This window comes from Macrobrachium nipponense, chromosome 28 (genome assembly GCF_015104395.2).
Source record: "Macrobrachium nipponense isolate FS-2020 chromosome 28, ASM1510439v2, whole genome shotgun sequence".
Lineage (NCBI taxonomy): Eukaryota > Metazoa > Arthropoda > Malacostraca > Decapoda > Palaemonidae > Macrobrachium > Macrobrachium nipponense.
Window position 1 is genome coordinate 31,910,276 of NC_087217.1, and position 19,023 is coordinate 31,929,298.

General features: G+C 35.9%; 1 protein-coding gene across 5 annotated transcripts in view; it reads right to left on the reverse strand.

Moving 5' to 3' along the window:
* Positions 1-2,876: 2,876 nt before the first annotated feature.
* Positions 2,877-19,023, reverse strand: part of LOC135201650 (cullin-1-like) — a 238,130-nt gene continuing 221,983 nt past the window's right edge. For all 5 annotated transcript variants that reach the window (XM_064230750.1, XM_064230751.1, XM_064230748.1 and 2 more), the window contains one exon: positions 2,877-5,803. In XM_064230750.1, the coding sequence (XP_064086820.1) occupies positions 5,723-5,803 (81 nt within the window). In that variant the 3' untranslated portion in view covers positions 2,877-5,722. The remainder of the gene's footprint in view (positions 5,804-19,023) is intronic.

Sequence of the window (19,023 nt, forward strand, 5' to 3'; positions counted from 1 at the left end):
TTGGATCCTCTAACAGTGTCTTAAAGTTAATCAACCTTTTGAGACTGGCTCAAACACAGCAGGTAAAGGTACAACAATCTTCTGTCTCACTTAACCAAGTCAACTACTACTTGAATTTTATGGGTGAGGAGGTATGCCATCCATTCAAACCCACCCTCATGTTCTAACAGTAATCTTAGTCATACTTAATGCCAAACTGGGCTCTTCAACAGATCTCTTATAAAATAAGTGCAAGAGAGAAAAGACAAACCTGAATACTGTAAAGCAATTAATTGTTCTCTACCTTCACATCAGTGTGTAGATATTGGGTATATTTGCAGCAATGGTTAGTACTCCATACGAATACATGAAACTTCTACAATAATATGGTTTTAAATCCCCTAACCATCCTCATTCAACAGACTGGGCATCATTTACCGAGCTAGCTTTTTTCTTGATACACAGAAGGTGAAAGTTCTATAATCTCTATGTATTAGCCAAGAATATAATCCAGATATCCATGAAGCCTATACTTAAAAAATTCTTACTATTTAATTTTTGTACCGAAATGACTAGGACAAGGCCTATGTAGGCAGTCATGCTTCTAAAAAACTGAGCTAAGTTTAAAATTTTCTATCTTTATTAGTTTCATTAATCTTTTAGTCAGGGAGTCAATACACCTGAGTCGGCATATCCCGAAGAAATACTAAAATTTTGCCTACTTTCAGCATGAGTATCTCAATATTTACTCATCCCAATTATATGAATATCAGCTGATCTTGGAATCCTTAATCATGTAAAAATTAAATAACATGGTAACTAATATAGCCATTCCACCAAAAGACTGTATAGCATTAAGGAAACTCCATTACTATTAATAAAAGCAGGTTTTCTAGGTAATGAACCAAATTAAAACTTACAATTGTACTAAATGAGCATCAAGCATAATTTAAATAAAAATAATTTTAAATGATTACAAAATTATAAAAATTAATTTTTTAAACCAGACCATTAAGTGACAAATGTAAATTTTCACAACTAGTCTGCAGGGTTACATAGTGGTTATGTAGAACAACCATGCCACCTCTAATGAATTACTCAAACTGTACAATTATAGAATTTGAAATGCTTTAGCATGACATGGCACAGCCAAACCCAATATGTGTGTGTATAAATTCATTTAATTTCCAAATACTGTATGTATCTGGAATTGAGTACAAAAATGTTCAAATTCTTTAAGTAAACCCTTTATACAAGCCTACAAATTCAGATATTTTTGTGTGAAGTGGTTAGGTGAGCTGGCAATTCAATCAAGTACTTGAAATTCATGTATAATGCACAGAGAAAATATCCATCAACCTTCATTAAAGAAAAAGAAAAAAAAATTGCAATGGATTTCCAGGCTCTTTAATGATAACTGTACCTCTACCTCTCTCTTGACAGATTCCAATATCAACACTTGCATTAAAAGTACCTTTCATTCAGTTTGAATGTTATAACTTTAAAAGGTCTTAAGAAATATTCTTCAGTCTGTTTCTACACAGTACATATTTGTAAATTATATAGCATAATCACAATAAAACAGAAAATATTAATCAGTTCATATAAACTGGGTACTGTCATCTAATGATTGAAAAATGTGTGCAAAGCTTACTGTTGTGAAAAAATATATCTGAATTTTCAATTAAATTATGTGAAGCTCAAGTGTACTGTATAAAACTCTGGAATCTTAATTTTTACGAGAAGGAAATGCACGGACTTCTTACATTATGGTACTGTCAAGACATGGGCGTTTTTATTTAGCATTAATAATATAATAAGAGGTATGGAAAGGAAGACAATATACTGTATTTTATTTTGTACATATGACGACACAGAATATTTCACTGGAAACAGTATGTTGTATAAAATGGTGTTTTACACACACCCTAAACACCATAGGAAGGGGGAAAGTGTCATGATACACATGGCATTTGAAAAATTTGAATTTTGTGAAAATACATGGAGACAGATCACAAAATTGGTATTAAAAAAACCCTACAATAGTTTTACATGACTTTGTTTTAAATCATTCTAGCTGGTTGTACTGTATATTTCTTCAGAATCACTATGTTCTGTACTGTGCATGCACAGAAAATGCCAGTTGGAAGTGCATTGTTGTAGAACGTGTTGCAAAAACAATACCATACGGACTGAATTATCCCATAAAGAATAGATATTAATCTTCAAACCTTCTTAGTATGTCCAGTAGGAATGTTATGTGATAAAAGACTATGCACTGTATATAAGCAGAGAATTTTTTCAGTGCATCAGTTCATGTTACCTGCCCTGACGGCAAACAACCAAATCAATATACGTACTATCCTAGTCAAAAGTATACAAAGTACAGAAACCAGCCAAGTCTCTTTTTATAATTGTATAATTTTCTTAAATAAGTTTCTTGTGGCAAGATAAAAATCCTGTGATGGTTCTTCCATCATGACTATTAAGCTGGACAATACATAATTACCTTGCACATGGCCTTCAGTTTCTATATAAATTACTCTCATGAATCATGAATCAAAGGGTAGAACAGAAATACTTATGAAAGCAAATCATCCTAGTTAATTTGTAACTAACCTTATGTTTAGTGAAAAAATCAAAAGTTGTCTTGAATTTGGAAGAAAGTTCTCCTTCCAATTTGTAAGGGCTGCCAGTTTACCATATGACATACTACACAAAAATACACAAGGATGAATTTTCTACCATTGCAGATAGAAACAAAATTTTGGTAGTCCTAGAGGACCAGTAGCATACTTCAGTATTCCAAGGATATTTCCAAGGCTGGTTGCCAGAAACCATGCTTCTCAGAGGGAATACATACATTATTCTCTTGCAATTTTCCAATGGTTTTTATAAAAAAAAAAAAAGCTATATTAACATTGTCTATGTGGCGATCTGGAACACAGAAATCATAAACAAAGGGAATTGTTTGCCTGTAATTGTTTGGTTCTCTTGTACATAATGCAGAAAAAGTAAGGCTAGACAAATGCCCAAGGAAGACATGGCTGCCAAAGGAAAAAATTAAAACACATTTGCCTTTTATTAGAGATAATCTTCTCCAGCTCCCCTATGACAAAGTTGAAGCTGTGTTTGACTGTACCTTTCCCTTCATGTAACAACCAAGTCAGAGCACAGTTCAAACAAGTAAGTCTGGCATGACTTAATAACAGTAATTCGCAATTCCTCAATTCTGTTTCTGTAAGAATAGCCAAACTAACATGGCCTCCCTCGTCAATTACTACTTCTGTAAGAATAAAGTCAAACAACAATAATTTTTAAGATAGACAATTTCCAAACCTCTCAGCATTTTGTCTGGTTCTGTGTCCCTTACAGGCACTAATAATCACAGTGGAAAAAGTAGCCAATCCTTTGGCTGCATGATTTACAGAATCCATTACTTCTCATTCGTATGAATTTGTCCTGATAACTGGGATTTCCTTCATATTTTTTTTTCTCTACAACCATAATTCAATGATCATGTGTCAATAAATTTCTCAAAAAAAATAGGGACTTGCTTCCTATCACAACTAGACAGGCCAATTATTAGTCAAAGCTGTTGGGTACAGTCCTTCACAGAAGTGTCAAGGAATTCCTTTTCCACATGCTTTGAGAAAGAATCATCAAATCTAAAAGCTTGCCTAAGCTTTCTCCGAAGGATGAAGGTCTTAAAAAAAATGTATATCCCCATTTCACCATGCACCATACTAGGTAGTTGTAAGAACAAATGACAAGAATAATGAGGTCTTGGTTGTTGTTTATTATTGTGGCTACCTAGCAATCAGCTGGAAACGTCTATAGGACTAAAACAAAATGGACGGTTTACAATCTTGTTGTAAGTAACAATTTGCGCAGGGATCAAATTTTACATCTCTATAAAAGACTTAGGATAGGAAATATTTTTAACATCAAATAATTTATTCTATCCCGTAAGCCAACAGAAATGGTATCCTAGAACAAAGTCTGAAACTATAGCGTAAATTTTACATATAAACTCTACAATATTTACAGAGTTGATGCTCCCCGTCCTTCACGACCTGCGTTACTCATGTTACCCAAGGCAGAGGAGCTGTCTGCATAGTACCATTAAAATTCACTGCTTGATTTACTTTTTACCTTATTCAAACAAGTACAATTAAGGCATTTTCAACTGTGCCTTGTATTCCTCTTAAGCATTAGCAGTAATAACAAATGGTACATACAATATAGATGATACTGACATAGTCAGTCACTTTAATATGTACAATGCTCCAAAACAAAATCTCACTCGGTGCTCAGCTTCAAATTATGACGATATTTTCTACCTTCAAATAAAAAAATATTTAAGTAGACAGAGAGCAGAGGGATAGCTTGACAGTTTCTGGAGGTGAATAAAAAATACATGGGACCTTACAGTGGTAATACAATGTATTACAAAGTGCAAGCACAAGTAGTCCTCTTTATGACTACAAGTAACTTGTCATGAATGAACCTATTCCAAGCACAAGTAGTCTTTATAACTACAAGTAACTTGTCATGAATAATCTTCCTCAATTTCTTTTAATATAGATTTCAAATAATTTCTCTTACAATACTAACCAAAAGTTACCATAGTTAATCTTTCTTTTGGTTAAGTAAGAGGACAAATTAGGATTTTTTTATTTATAAATGGGATTTGCTGTATTTCACTATAAAATAGGAACCAATTTTCAGGTAATATATTCATGATAGGTAAAATGCTCACACAGAAGTCTTTGTATTATGGCCAGAAAAGCCGTGGACAATTAAGCCAAGCCCAAACCCTCTCCGAACAATCACAGACTGAGTCCCTTAACCTACAGGTTTGTGGAGATTGGGTTAGGGTGGATTGTAGGCTCTTATCCACATCAACCAAACACACTTCTGCAACAATGTTGATGACATTTGCTCTTTTAATCTCTTTCAATGAATCTAAATGAAACAAAATGGCATACATACAAGAAAAATAAAACAGATCTAATACACTCAAAATAAAAAATAAAAAAAATTTCACATGAAATTTAGGAACAAACATGGCATAAAAATTAATGTGGTAGTCTTTTCACTTGCTCACTCACTAAATTTCAACAAATTGATGGGGCAATAATCTTGTACAGATTCCTATTTTGTTATAACACTATCAAACCCTTGTTTCTTACACAACAGAATCAAGGTGTGTATATATATGTATATGTATGTATGTATGTATATGTATATATATATATATATATATATATATATATATATATATATATATATATATATATATATATATATATATATATATATATATATATATATATATATATATATACAATAATTATTCTGAATGACTTGGAGGATTTTAATTGAAATCCTTAAAGGCAATAAATGACACATTAAGATCCAGGTAAAAAATCTTATTAAAAGGATAAATTATGGGAAAAATTATAATAAACAGGGTATATGAATGGTCCTGTGTGCTTCCACAGATAAACGTGCCTATGGGTACAATGAGTGGTAATGAACATATGAGAGCAATGTAATTCATTATGATGATCAGCAAATATGAGTTAAACAGGAGAAAACTGAGGCTAGATTTAAAATTCATGGCAGAAAAATATTTCTCCATATATTCCTGTAAGGCCCGAAGTAGCTAATCACATCACATTATGGGTTTCTAATTATACTATGCCTGGCAAGGTTTACTCCTACAAGTTATTAACCTTTAAGCTAAGTAGCTGTACGTGTCCTTTTGGCCATCTATCCTCTCTAAGTACTCCTTTTCGATCAGAATGTCAATGCATCTCTGGAAATAGAACAAATAACAATTAATTTAATCAACTGTCAAGTACTCTTCACAATATTATGTTTTTTAGTAATCCTTCAATTATCCAGATTCCAATTATCCAATGTTAATACCCAGAAGAGGTATCAGGTCCAAGGATAACCAAATTTGCCAAGGACAGTCATCATTGATAAATCCCATAGGTACTAAAAGATGTAAAGTAGGCATTTTACAGAGTTCCCACGACAGTCTTTACTTACTGAATGAATTTCACTTTCAGTAAATTGTACTAGGCAAAGCTTTCAAACAAGATTATCAAGCTTATGACTTGTGTAATAATTCTTAACCATTTTTAATTCAACACTACCAAAGAACTGACATATGATGTTAAAAAAAATAAATTGGAAAACCTGTTCTGGGATTTTGGCAACTAAAAATTATTCTTCTAATACTTAAGCTAGCGGGCTCAATAGGTTGATTCTGAGAATGTTAACCCTCTTACGCCGAAGCCCTAAAAATCAAAACCTCTCCTGTATGCCGGCGCCGGTTTGGAGTGAGCGCGGAAGCGGAAAAAATAATTTTTTCAAAAAATCACAACGCGCTTAGTTTTGAAGATTAAGAGTTCATTTTTGGCTCATTTTTTTTTTCATTGCCTGAAGTTTAGTATGCAATCATCAGAAATGAAAAATAATATCATTATCATATGTAAATAATGCGATATATGGTAGCGAAAAAAAAAATTCATAGATAATTGTATTCAAATCACGCTGTGCAAAAAACGGTCAAAGCTAACGAGTTACTTTTTTTTCGTTGTATTGTACACTAAATTGCAATCCTTTTGATATATAATACATAGTAAAACAATAAAAGCAACACTGGAAAAATATTATCACAAAAAAATGTTTTCAAAAATTCACCGTAATTCTAAATATTGTTCTAGAGACTTCCAATTTGTTTCAAAATTAAGACAAATGAGTGAATATTACAATACTGTAAGAGTTTTAGATTAGAATTGCAGATTTCGACCATTTCGGACGAGTTAAATTTGACCGAATGTCGAAATTTTTATATATATTTATTATTGTATTTTTCATGAATTTGCGCACATTTTGATATACGAAACTCCATAAAAAGGCTAATATGAAAAGGAGAAAATATTAGGATAATGCGATGTACGTATTTCAGAGACTTGCGGCCGCGAATCGGCGCGCAGAGTGAAGGTAAATATATTTTTCAAAAATTCACCATAAATCACAATATTGTTTTAGAGACTTCAAATTTGTTTCAAAATGAAGAAAAATGACGGAATATTACTAGGCCGTAAGAGTTTAGCTTACAATTACGTTTTTCAACTATTTCGGTAGTTTTTTTTTTCTATTTATCGTGATTTATATGCAAATATTTCGAAAAAAGAGAAAAGCTACAACCTTCAATCATTTTTAGTTGTATTCTACATGAAATTTTGCACATTTTCATATATAAAACTTTATGTAACAGCTAATTTTAAATGGTGCAAACATTTCGACAATCGCACAAAAAAATTCTGATTTTTTCGGAAGAGTTACCGCGCGAACGTAAGGAATTTTTTTTTTTTTTCATAAATTCACCATAAAGTTGTTGCAAAATGAAGGTAAATGATTGAATATTACTAGAATATAAGAGTTTTAGCTTACAATTGCGTTTTTCGACCATTTCGGTAGAGTCAAAGTTGACCGAAAGTTGAAATTTTTGCACTTAACGTTATTTATATGAAAATATTTCAAAACTGATAAAAGCTACAACCATGGGTTGTTTTTTGTTGTATTGTGCATGAAATTGCACACATTTCCATATATAAAACTATGTAACGGCAAAATTAAAAGGGTGCAAACATTAGGACAATCGCACGAAAAAATTTATCGGAAGAGTTATCGCACGAACGTAAGGAAAAAGTTTTTTCATAAATTCACCATAAATCGAAATATTGTGCTAGAGACGTCCAATTTGTTGCAAAATGAAGGCAAATGATTGAATATTACTATAATATAAGAATTTTAGCTTACAATTGCGTTTCTCGACCATTTCTGTAGAGTCAAAGTTGACCGAAGGTTGAAATTTTTGCACTTATCGTTATTTATATGAAAATATTTCAAAACTGATAAAAGCTACAATCATGAGTATTTTTTTGTTGTATTTTAAATGAAATTGTGCATATTTTCATATATAATACTTCATGTAAAGGATAATTTAAAATGGTGCAAAAATTATGTCAAAGTGACGAAATAATTTCCGAGATGTGTCACTGATACTTTTTAGTGTGATAAGAAAGAAATTCGCTCTTGCGCGCCTACGTAGCGATTGTAAACAAAACAACGCCTTGATCCGTGAACTCCCAGCATCCCCCAAGGCGCGTGATACAAAAGTTTTCGGCTGGTAGGCCTATAAGTATTTTTCCGCGAATTTTTAAAAAAACTTTTTTGAGCCGACATATTATACGTCCAATCAGCATACGGGAGACATTTTGACTCGACGTTTAATACGTCCAATCGGCGTAAGAGGGTTAACATTAGTCATAGCAAATGGCAGACATTGGTTTTTTTTCATACATATTACAATGACGACATAAGATAATAATACAGTATAAATGGATTCAGAAAGTAAAATGTCAGTTTCATAACCATTACCATTAGCTTAAATAAAGCTGTTATAGCCTACAGTATTTGTGGGATATCTTAAATCCTCAAATGTATGGAAATTACCAAAGCTCACATCTAATGTTGCCTGCTTTGTGAATTGGAAAATCAGCCAATACTGTAATCTGACAAAATAAAAATTAATGGTTCACAGTACAGATTTTTGGGAATTGATTTTCAACTCTATACAACTGCAGCATCAATTAAATGATTTACCAAGATCTCAAGAATTGATTTTTCAATAAACTATTCACTGCTGAAGTCTTCTGTTAGAAAACTGACCCATCACATGACTTGCTTTGCAGACCTTGAGGAAATGATTTTTAAACAGTTTATCCCTGAAAGGTTTATTTCTTAAGAATATTAATAATCTACAACTTCAGCATTTACAGCATGGTTTGTAATGCAGATCTTGAGGAACCAATTTTTCAAACATTAATTCCTCAAGATTAAACAAAAATGCCAACAATTTATGACTTCAGCACCATGCATGGTTTACTCATCAGATCTTAAGGAAATGATTTTTTAAGCAATTTATTCCCAATGTCTTGTTAAAAACTCTGCACATAATCTGTGACTTCAGAACCAGTGTATGGTTTACTATGCAAATGTTAATGAACTGATTCTTCAACCATTTATTCTTGAAGTCTTCTGTCAGCAAACCTAACAATTAAGATTTTAGCACCAATGCATGGTTTACTATACAATCTTAAGGAACTGATTTGCAACAATTTATTTCTAAAGTTTTCTGTTAAAAAACCAGCCAAATGTCTGACTTAAGCACCAATGCATGATTTATTATGTAGATCTTAAGGAACCAATTTTTCAACAATTTATTCCTGTGTGTTCTGTTAGAAAACCTGTCAATAATCTGTGACTTAAGCACCAGACCAGTAGACTCCAAGGTAGAAGCCTCTAGAAAAGTCAACGAAGGGCCCAAGGCCCTAAACTGATCTAGGGTCAAGCCAGGCTTCAGATGAGTTACATCTGAATAAACCTGCCAACTCATCAGCTGGACTAGACTAGTTGAGTGATACTTATGCCGAACAAGAGGGGAAAGAAGCTATAACCACCTGTTGGAACAAAGAGAATTCTCCTGTCCCAAGACCAAAGAATTAACATGGTGCAAAATCAAATGAGCACACCTAAAACTTGGCAGCTCAACCGAAGTCCTCACATCCTTCTTTGGGCCAAGCAAGGCTTCTATGCTTATAGGGGCCATAGAAGACGGAGTCCAAGTCCTCTGAGAAAGATTATTGAACTCCCAAATGAGACCAATTACCTCAACGTAAAAAGAAACTCCTGACTCTCCCCCTCTGGATCCTGCATCGACGCTCAAAGTACTGAAACAGACAGTCAAGAAAGATCCATATAATTTCCTCTGCCAATGGAGGGCTCCTCCTTGAAGGGACGATCGTCATCTCTTCCCCTTTAAGGCCATGTCCATGAACAAAAGAACATGAGTTTGTCCAACTGCAACAGAAGGGAATCTTGTATGTGGCCATGCAACAAATTACGCATATGGCCATGCGACAAATAATGTACACGGCTGTGTGATGATGAATGACGTACGTGAGACCATATGGGAGAGGAAGCACAAATACCTTGCCTAGATGAGTCACAACCCCTGACTCTTGATGGCGAACGACAAACGTAGGACTTCTTTGGAGAATGTCCAGGATGAGAGAAACGGCCACATCTGTCAAAGCCTTACTGTCGTCACTTGAAACACATTCGTGGGGAAGATCAACAGGCGAGGAAGCTCTAGACTTATCATGTGACTGTGACTTAGGAAGAAGAGAATAAACGACTTGATCCAGTGAAGGTCTCAAAACAACTGGATCAACAGCCTGAGGGACCAACACCATAAACTTCTTAATCACAGCCTTGTCATCTTTACGACGAATTCAAACAGGTTGAGAAGTATATAGAACCATTGAGAGGCTTCCGAGAGAGAAGCACGTCCATATATGTGAACAGGAGACACACATCCATGTGGGGAAGGCGACAACACATCTCTCCTGCTCCCAGAAGGTGGAGCAACAAAGTCCTCAATCCTCTAATGTCTAACTCAAGAGTGAGGAGGGGGAGGACAAAGGTGAAGGAGACGATTAAGAAGATGATGATCTACAACATTTCCTCTTTAAGAGATACCATGATACCTCTTTCGAAAAGCAGAGTCCAGTTTGATTACCATAGCCTGCAAGAACACCACTGATGGATTGGTAACCATCTGGGATGACATCACTGGAACTGACGTCACAGGCAAAGAAGATGCTGGGAGTGATGACACCGCATGTGCTGGATTCTTAGCCCGAGTTGATGGTCTTGCTAAGGCAAGATTAAGGGCGACCCAGGATGAGGCATAGTTACAGTGTCTCCCTAGGTGGTAGCACACATGCCCAAAAGTAATGAAGGCTGGGGAGAAGGAGGGCCTAATGGGGGAGCTGTAACTGGAAGGTGTGTAGACATGAAATCGGACAACAGGCCTATCAAGGAGGGGATTTCTCATAGGCCTAAGGAGGCCCACACCGATGCCATCTTGTGCAAATGAGTCTGAAACAAAGGAACAAGATGGTGCTGCCTCCTTCCTCCCCGATGCACTTTTCTCTGAGAGAGAGAAGGGGCAGCATTAAACAAAATATCACCCCTAAGCAACTCCCAATACTTCTAAAGATGAACCAATGGAAGAAAAGGAAGGAGACACTGCATCAATGGGTGAAGATGCAGAAGGAAAAAAGGAAAAGCATAAGCATCCACTTGAGGAGGGGTGAATCCTTCTCAAGATGGATGCGTAAACATCCTATGATGTTTCCTCTTCCTATAGATGTTCTTCCACTGCATTAACAGGCCAGGAACAACACTCCAGACAGACTGGTAACATTACAAAAATTAGCATGACATCTATTGCAAGTACTAGTATGGAGGAATCTATAGTATCATGCAAAGTGCGCACAAACAAGAAAGAAGCTAGGAATCGTGAACATAGGAATCCTGGAAGGCTGGGATGCACTGACACACCAGTGACTTCTTGGAGGAATCTATAGTATCATGCAAAGCACACACAAACATCCAAAAAAACATAGAGGAAGAAGGAATCACCGGCTATCCAAACAAACCAGCCTGGGAGGAGGCGGGCAAATGCGAACATCCGCTTTCCAAGGCGGTTGTAGAGACTAAATGCATCACGAGGTTCGTGAGAGGTTGATGACCACCCTCCACCTCTTCTACACCTTAAGATGCCACATGCCACAGACTCCTTACATATAGTTCAATCTTTCATTGTTTTTTAACCGGTTTCCAGCTGGCACCAGAAGATTTATCCTATTGTTAACACCGAAGGTTTGTTCTGCATCTGAACAAATTTACTTTATTATAAAAATATTGTTTTTAACATTTAATGGGCGGGTAAATATATTGATATGCAGTTTCCCAAGGCGGGTAAACTTTGAGGCTGGCCAATTTAAAAAAGAAAAAAAAAATCAATGGAAAGAGGAAGATAGGCAAATGTACATGGTGAAAAAAAAAAATTCTAAAAGATTTTCACTACCTTCAACGAGAAGTTGAAAATTACTATTTACAACCCCTTGTGGGGCCTCTTTCACAAGACAATCGTAAATTTTACCAACATAAATGTTTTTTCTAATAAATAATTATTTTATTTTGTAAAATTATAATTACTGGTCACACAATATCAAAACAGATAAGAAATGAAAGCAGTAACAAATTCTTAGCATATTTATTGAAAAATAGATATACCGAGAACAATGATTCAGTGACTTTTTATTTAATGTTTTTTCCAATATTTCTTAGCCATTTTCTTTGTAAAATTACATTTACAATCGACATACTATTGTAAAAGACAAGAACAAAAAACAACAGCAACCCCTTGGTATATTTACGAGCAAATTTACAAAAAGAGAGATGCAGAACATTCCCCTTCACGTCACAAGCACTACTGAAGTCCTGCGATGCCCAATCTTGTGACCTTACTCAGTATGAGAGCTGCGGTAAGTAAATTTATGGGGTATAAAAGTATTGGCACCTCTCTCCCGCCAGACTTTCTAAATCGATGGCGCGTAATACTGTTTAAACTACAAGATCACTCCTTTCACCATCCCAAACCTGTTATTACTACTCCCGAGGATCAATCCGTCCATTAAGGGTTAATATAAGTAACTAAGTAATTATATAGCTGATTCCACATTGCAAGGAGGTGGGATACATAGACATATTCCAAAACATTAAGGAAAGTAATGAATCTGAAATATAAAAATTGCTAGCATTGAACAAATTGTTGTTTCCTTACCTGTTAAGAGAGCTGCTACAGGTGGGTACTGCTTCTGGTTGGTACTTTCTTAACCTGTACTGGTTGAGGCCGTGTGGCCAAGGGTCGCCCCTACAATAGTGGGAACTTTTAGCATAGGAAGTTCTCCGTAGGCTAACAAAGTTTTAAAATGTGCCATTGTCCCAGGTGTAGACCAGAATAAAACAAATCCTGTTACCTATACAGCAATAAAAACCAAACTCGAGGGTATTCCAGATGCAATGTACCCCCAGGCTTCCCTTAGACTCAAAACCTTATGTCAAGGCGAGGGGATAGTAGAAGAACACAGAGCCCCTTGGCTTCCTCTCCCAAAACCATGCCAGCCACAGATAAAGGTCCTAACATGCTACAATTTTCAAAAACGGTTTCCACATCCTTGATAGAAGAGTGAAGCAAAGACAGACTTGCATCACCAAAAAGTTGATTGCAGAATAGCAGAGAAAGATATATCTCTAAATGCCAGAGATGCGGCAACTGCCCTAATCTCAGGAGCCTTAACCTTAACTGAAGGTAAGGGGTCCTCTTGAATCTAAAAGTGTGCTTCCGAGATTACATCTCAGGAAAAAAAGAAATGGCATTCTTCGAAAGAGAACGTTAAAGTTCCTTACAGAGCACCTGAAGTAGTAAGAAAGTCCTATGATCTTCTCCAATCTATGTATGTAGTACCTGATTGATTGATTCATTGGTAAATTCTCACTGGCGTCACAACAACGAGGTTATTGACGCCGTATCATTAAAAGGAATTGCAAAGGAAAAAGTCAATTAAAAAGCTATAAATACGTTTATATAAAACCTTACAGAGAACCCAAAAACACATGAAATACCCATCCAACCTACACACCTATTTCAGATCAATTGTAAACACAAGTACAAGCAACACAGGCACCGCAAATGATATACACTGACACACACTAACACATACACAAACTCAAAACATCATGATCAAACTAACCTAAATTTTTTCAAGACCTGCTTCTTGAAGGTAACTAAAAAGGCTATCCTCATTAAAATCTCTTCCTATAATGGCATCCAGTTTAAGATCCATTCTTCCAACTACGTTAAAATGATGGTTCCTTGCTGATATTAAGCTGGGACATTCTACTATTAAATGTTTTACTGTGAGGGGAACAACACAATCCTCACAAAATGGTTCAGGGTCATTTTTCATTAAAAACCCATGAGTAATCCGTGTGTGGCCGATCCATAACCTACATAATGCAGTCACTTTCCGACTGTCTTCTAACATATAAAGCCAGGGGTTTATTACATCAGTAAGTTCTCTCATTTTATTATTGCTCTCTATTGTCCAATAAAATTGCCAAACTGATTCTACTGTCTTTTTAATTTCAGGAATGTAGTCTGAGCAAGGAATTGCTATATTTCTTGGATTTTTTTATGTACATGACTTAGCCAGTTCATCAGCTCGTTCATTTCCAACAATGCCAGCATGTGAAGGAACCCAGCAGAAGTTAACTGCCTTCTGCTTTTATTTTAATAAAAACAGCCACTCTGTTATTTCCAGTACCACAGGGTCTACTGGATTAAAAGATCCAAAACTTCCAAGGCACTCTTTGGAATCACTAAAAATAGTAAAATTAACTCCTTCTAAAGTTACAATTTTCTTTAGTGCTGTTAAAATGCTAAAAAGTTCAGCAGTAAAAATAGAGGCACCACTTGGCAGTGCACCACAAACACTACTGTTAGGGTATACCACTCCAAACCCAATGCCTGCACTGGATGGAGCCATCAGTAAAGATTTGTCTAGAGTTATCATGCTTTTCAGCATGACAAAAGAAATTTCTGTTTAAGAATATCATCTGAACAATCTGCCTTGCAACCAGGAAACCATTTACATTATTTCACAGGGGGCAACTTCCATGGAGGGAATCTTGAAAATTTTGCTGGAATTACTTTTCCTTTTAGTACATTGAGCTCCTCTAATGCACATTTTAGGCACGCAGCGAAATATGATGCAACATTCTGTCGAGATCCTTCTAAGAAGTTCCGGTCTACTCGGGAGTCTGTGATGTTCGCTGTTATGCTCCGCCCCCTTCAGCCCCGCCCCAGTACGAAGTATATATATATGCCCTGAGGGATCACAGAGATCATCAGTGAGAGACCAGCAGAGATCATCCAACACCTCCCAGTTGAAGTCAATGAATGTATCAGAACTGGTGATAGATAAGTCAATGCATGAAAATGTGCCAGTCTGAATGTGGAAATAGGTGGGTTTTTCAGTATTCAAAAGGGTCATATCTGAATTTTTGATTGATGATAAGATAAGGTTTCCTCTTTGATTTGTTAAAATGTCACCCCAAAGTTCATGTCGACCATTAAAGTCTCCCAATACAAGAAATGGTCGGGGTAGCTGTTCATACAAGCTTGTTAACTGTCGTTCAAGTATTGGGTTATTAGGAGGGATACAATGAACAAATTGTGTACATCTTTTTTTAAGTAAATTTTGACAGCTACAGCTTGTAATTGAGTTTGCAACTGTATTTTTGAGTGAGCAATATCTCGTCTTACAAGAAGAGCACTTCCACCCGAATTTCCCTGTATAGGGAATTGGGAGTGGAATCCAAAAAACTCTATAGGAGTAAGCATTTTGTTGTTGCTTAGCATAGTCTCTTGTAGTGCTAAGCATACTGGGTTATAACCATTAATCAAACATAATAGCTCTTCATATTTGGCGCGAAGTCCCTGGCAGTTCCATTGTAATATAGCAGAGAAAGTACCTATTTTCTAGAGGATGATCCCCTGTCCAAGATTGTTTTGTTATGTTTTTTCTTTGAAGATGACATCTGAGTTTTGTGACGGTCTTTTGGTACAGTTTCAGATGTCGAAGGAGTACTTAGAGGGTCATTTGAATGTACCAAGTGATCACTTATGATGGTATTTGAAACAACGGTATCTTTAGTATTATCTTCGACCCTTGTAGTATCTGGTTTATCATTTTCAGCTAGTCTAATTTTATTGTCTAGACCAAGCTGAACTGAGTTTAAAATTTTGTTTGCCTTAGGTTCTACATTTGTTGCTGCTGTGTTGTATGATAAGCTAGCGGGATATGACTCATTATTTTCCATTAATTCAGATGCTTTATGAGGGTCAGCTGAACCATAGGATGGTGAAGGTTTACTAATTTTTTGTTTTGACTCCTTAACTTTTTCTGCGGATGTATATCCTTTGTCAAGGTGCTTGACTTTTGATTCAGGCATTGTTACGGACTCTTCACTTAAAGTCCTCTTGCTGACTATTGTCCCAGCATCCATTTTTTCTTCTTTATCTTCATTACACTTTTTGAGATTCAATTTCTTTTGTCTTTCCTCATTTCCTTTTACTGCATCTACAAATGACTTCTGGGTGATGAATTTCTGCAAAGTCTTTTGTCTTGCTTCTTTAAAGGTAATGTGCTCTTGAGTCTTGATACAAAACATTTCTTTTTCAATGAGATACAGTGGTACCTTGACATACAAAAGTCCCAACTTACGAAAAATCCAAGTTACGAAAGCAAATATGAAGATTTTTTTGGCTCTACATACGAAAATAGTTCAGGTTACGAAAGGTTGTTGCTGTAAAGTCCCGAGAATCGGCCGGACCACCGAGAACAATTTTAAAACTCGTGCGCTGCCAAATGAGTTGACTCGCCACCGTCCTCCTGCTCTCCCATTGGTTCCTGATGCTAGTCACTGCCGTAAGATTCTGCTCTCCTATTGGTCAGCATCTACCCCATGTGCTCTATGTATTCTATTGGTAAACAGATGCTGTAAATTGAAAAACTTATTCATGCAATACATTTAATAAAAAAAACATTAAGTAAAGATTGAATAAAGAATAGAAATGAATGGTTATTATACTGTTTGGTAGTTTCAGTAGTGGAAGAGAGATAATAAAAATTTATGATTACGTACTGTACTGTGTGCTAGGTAAAAGTGGTTGCTTGGTGATTGTTCGCTACTTGTATAGTGTGAACATAAACAAAAGGTTAGAAGCTTTTTTTTTTGTTTGTAGCTTTTTTTTTGTTTGTTTGTTTATTATAGTTAATGGTTACTTAATAATTATTTGAAATGAGTACATGCAATACATTTAATAAAAAATTGTGAATTAGATATCATAAAGTATAAAATAAATCAGACTGCTATCATTGAAGCCAACAAATATTTTCTTCAATTCTCCTTCTGTTTTAATATTATGTTTCATTATAGCTGTCAGTAACTCGGTATCTTCATTAGGTAAAGATAGAATAAAGAATAGAAATGAATGGTGGTTATACTGTTTGGTAGTTTCAGTAGTTGAAGAGAGATAATGAAAATTTATGGTTGATTACTAAACTGCGTGCTAGGCAAAAGTGGTTGCTTGGCGATCGTTCGGTACTCGTAGTGCTGAATGTAAACAAAAGGTTGGAAGCTTCTTTTGTTTGTTTGTGTACGTATTAGTTAATGATTATAGTTAATGTTTAATTAATAATTATTTGAAGAGTACATACTGATTATTTATATACATTTTATTGGCATATTCTAAGCTTTTAGCTTCTTAGGTTTAGATGTCAGAATCATAGACTAGGCTACAGTAGCAACTGCTAACATAGGCTACGCTTATTGCTAAGGGACATATGCTAAAGTCCTAATATATCCAGTAAAAATGGGGTTGAACACTACATGCAGTTGAATATTACTCAAGTATGTACAGTATTTTGCCTTTTTGGAGTCATATTTCTTCTGTCAGATAGGTGTCGTAACCCAAGAACATGTGTTGTAAGCCTGGAAATATAATTTACTGGGGTGCTTTTGTAGGGCTTGGAATGAATTAGGCAATCTACATGTAAAATGCGGTTCAAGATACGAAAAGCTCAGGTTACGAATGCTGCTTCGGAACGGATTAATTTCGTATCCTGAGGTACCACTACTTGATACATGATTTATGTGCAGCATTATGGTCTCCCCCATAATTAGGGCAGCATGGAGTAAGCTCACAATTCCCATGCTCTTTTCTTCCACAGTTGAAGCATATGGTTGGTTCATTCCTTTCTTTTTTCCTGCATGTTGTAATCAAATGGCCAAACATTTGACAATGGAAACATCTTCTGGGAGCGGGAATATACTGTCTAACTGGCAGGTGAAGCCAAGCAGCTTTCAGAAATTTAGGGAGTCTCAAACAATCAAAGGTGAGTATCAAAGTAGGTGTTGGATGTAATATTACCAATACTTTTTTCTTGATTTGTCTCACATCAACCACCTTTTGATCATCAAATTCTTTTCGGAGAGTGTCCTCAGGATAATGTAGGAGTTCAGTACTAAACACTACTCCTTTAAACCAATTCATTGTTTTGTGATGAGTGCATTTTGCTGTGCTTCTTTCTACAGCAATAATAGACAGTAATTTTCTACTTTCATCTGGTGATGAAACTTCTACAAGCAAGCTTCCTCTCCTTGAGAGGCTATCTTTGGTTCTCTGCCAATGCATTTTACAATATCTCTATGGACATCAAATATATTCAGTTCTTTTATGCTTTTGTCGAGGTCAAGAGAAAGGTATTTATTATAAGTCTCAGGTTCTTGAGATCCAAGTAAAATTCCAATATCCGGATTAGCATTCTTATTTCTATTATTAAATCTGCTATTCTTTCCTCTGTTCTGAACTACATAAGGGCTTGTAGCAACAATCAAAGAATCTTTGATGTTTTCATTGGAGGTTGGGGATGGCAAAGGGGGTTCCTTATCCAAGCCTAAGATTGTCAACGGTGCCAAAGAGTCGGGGGGGTCCAGGGGACAGTGTACTCGACATATTATTCATGGGAATTTGAAGGAAAAAATGGGGGGAAAACATACACACACACACAACTACTGCTTGGGAAGACCAAAAAGGTATCGCGGACTAGACAGGGTTCGACATTCTCCACCAACGGCACACGTAGAAGCTGCTTCCCCACGGTCTGCCCCATACCCTACCCTTTTGGGATAGCACCAATATGCTTATAGTGGCCCAGGTATAAGCCAATCTGCCTGCTGGGAGTTCTGCCCCCATTAATGGGAACCAACTCTCCACTCCAAACATAATGGTGAGCTTCCGGACAAAAGCCAGGAGTTCCATCCCAAAAACCAGCCCCCCCTGGATTCCGAAAACGAATTGAAGCTCTTTGCTAAGTTGTTCCTCACGGTTCCTGGGAGTGGGTGGAGCTAGTCACCTACACAAAACAATACAAGTGCTACCGTCAATTTTAAATTTTTAGGCTGCCATGGTTGAAA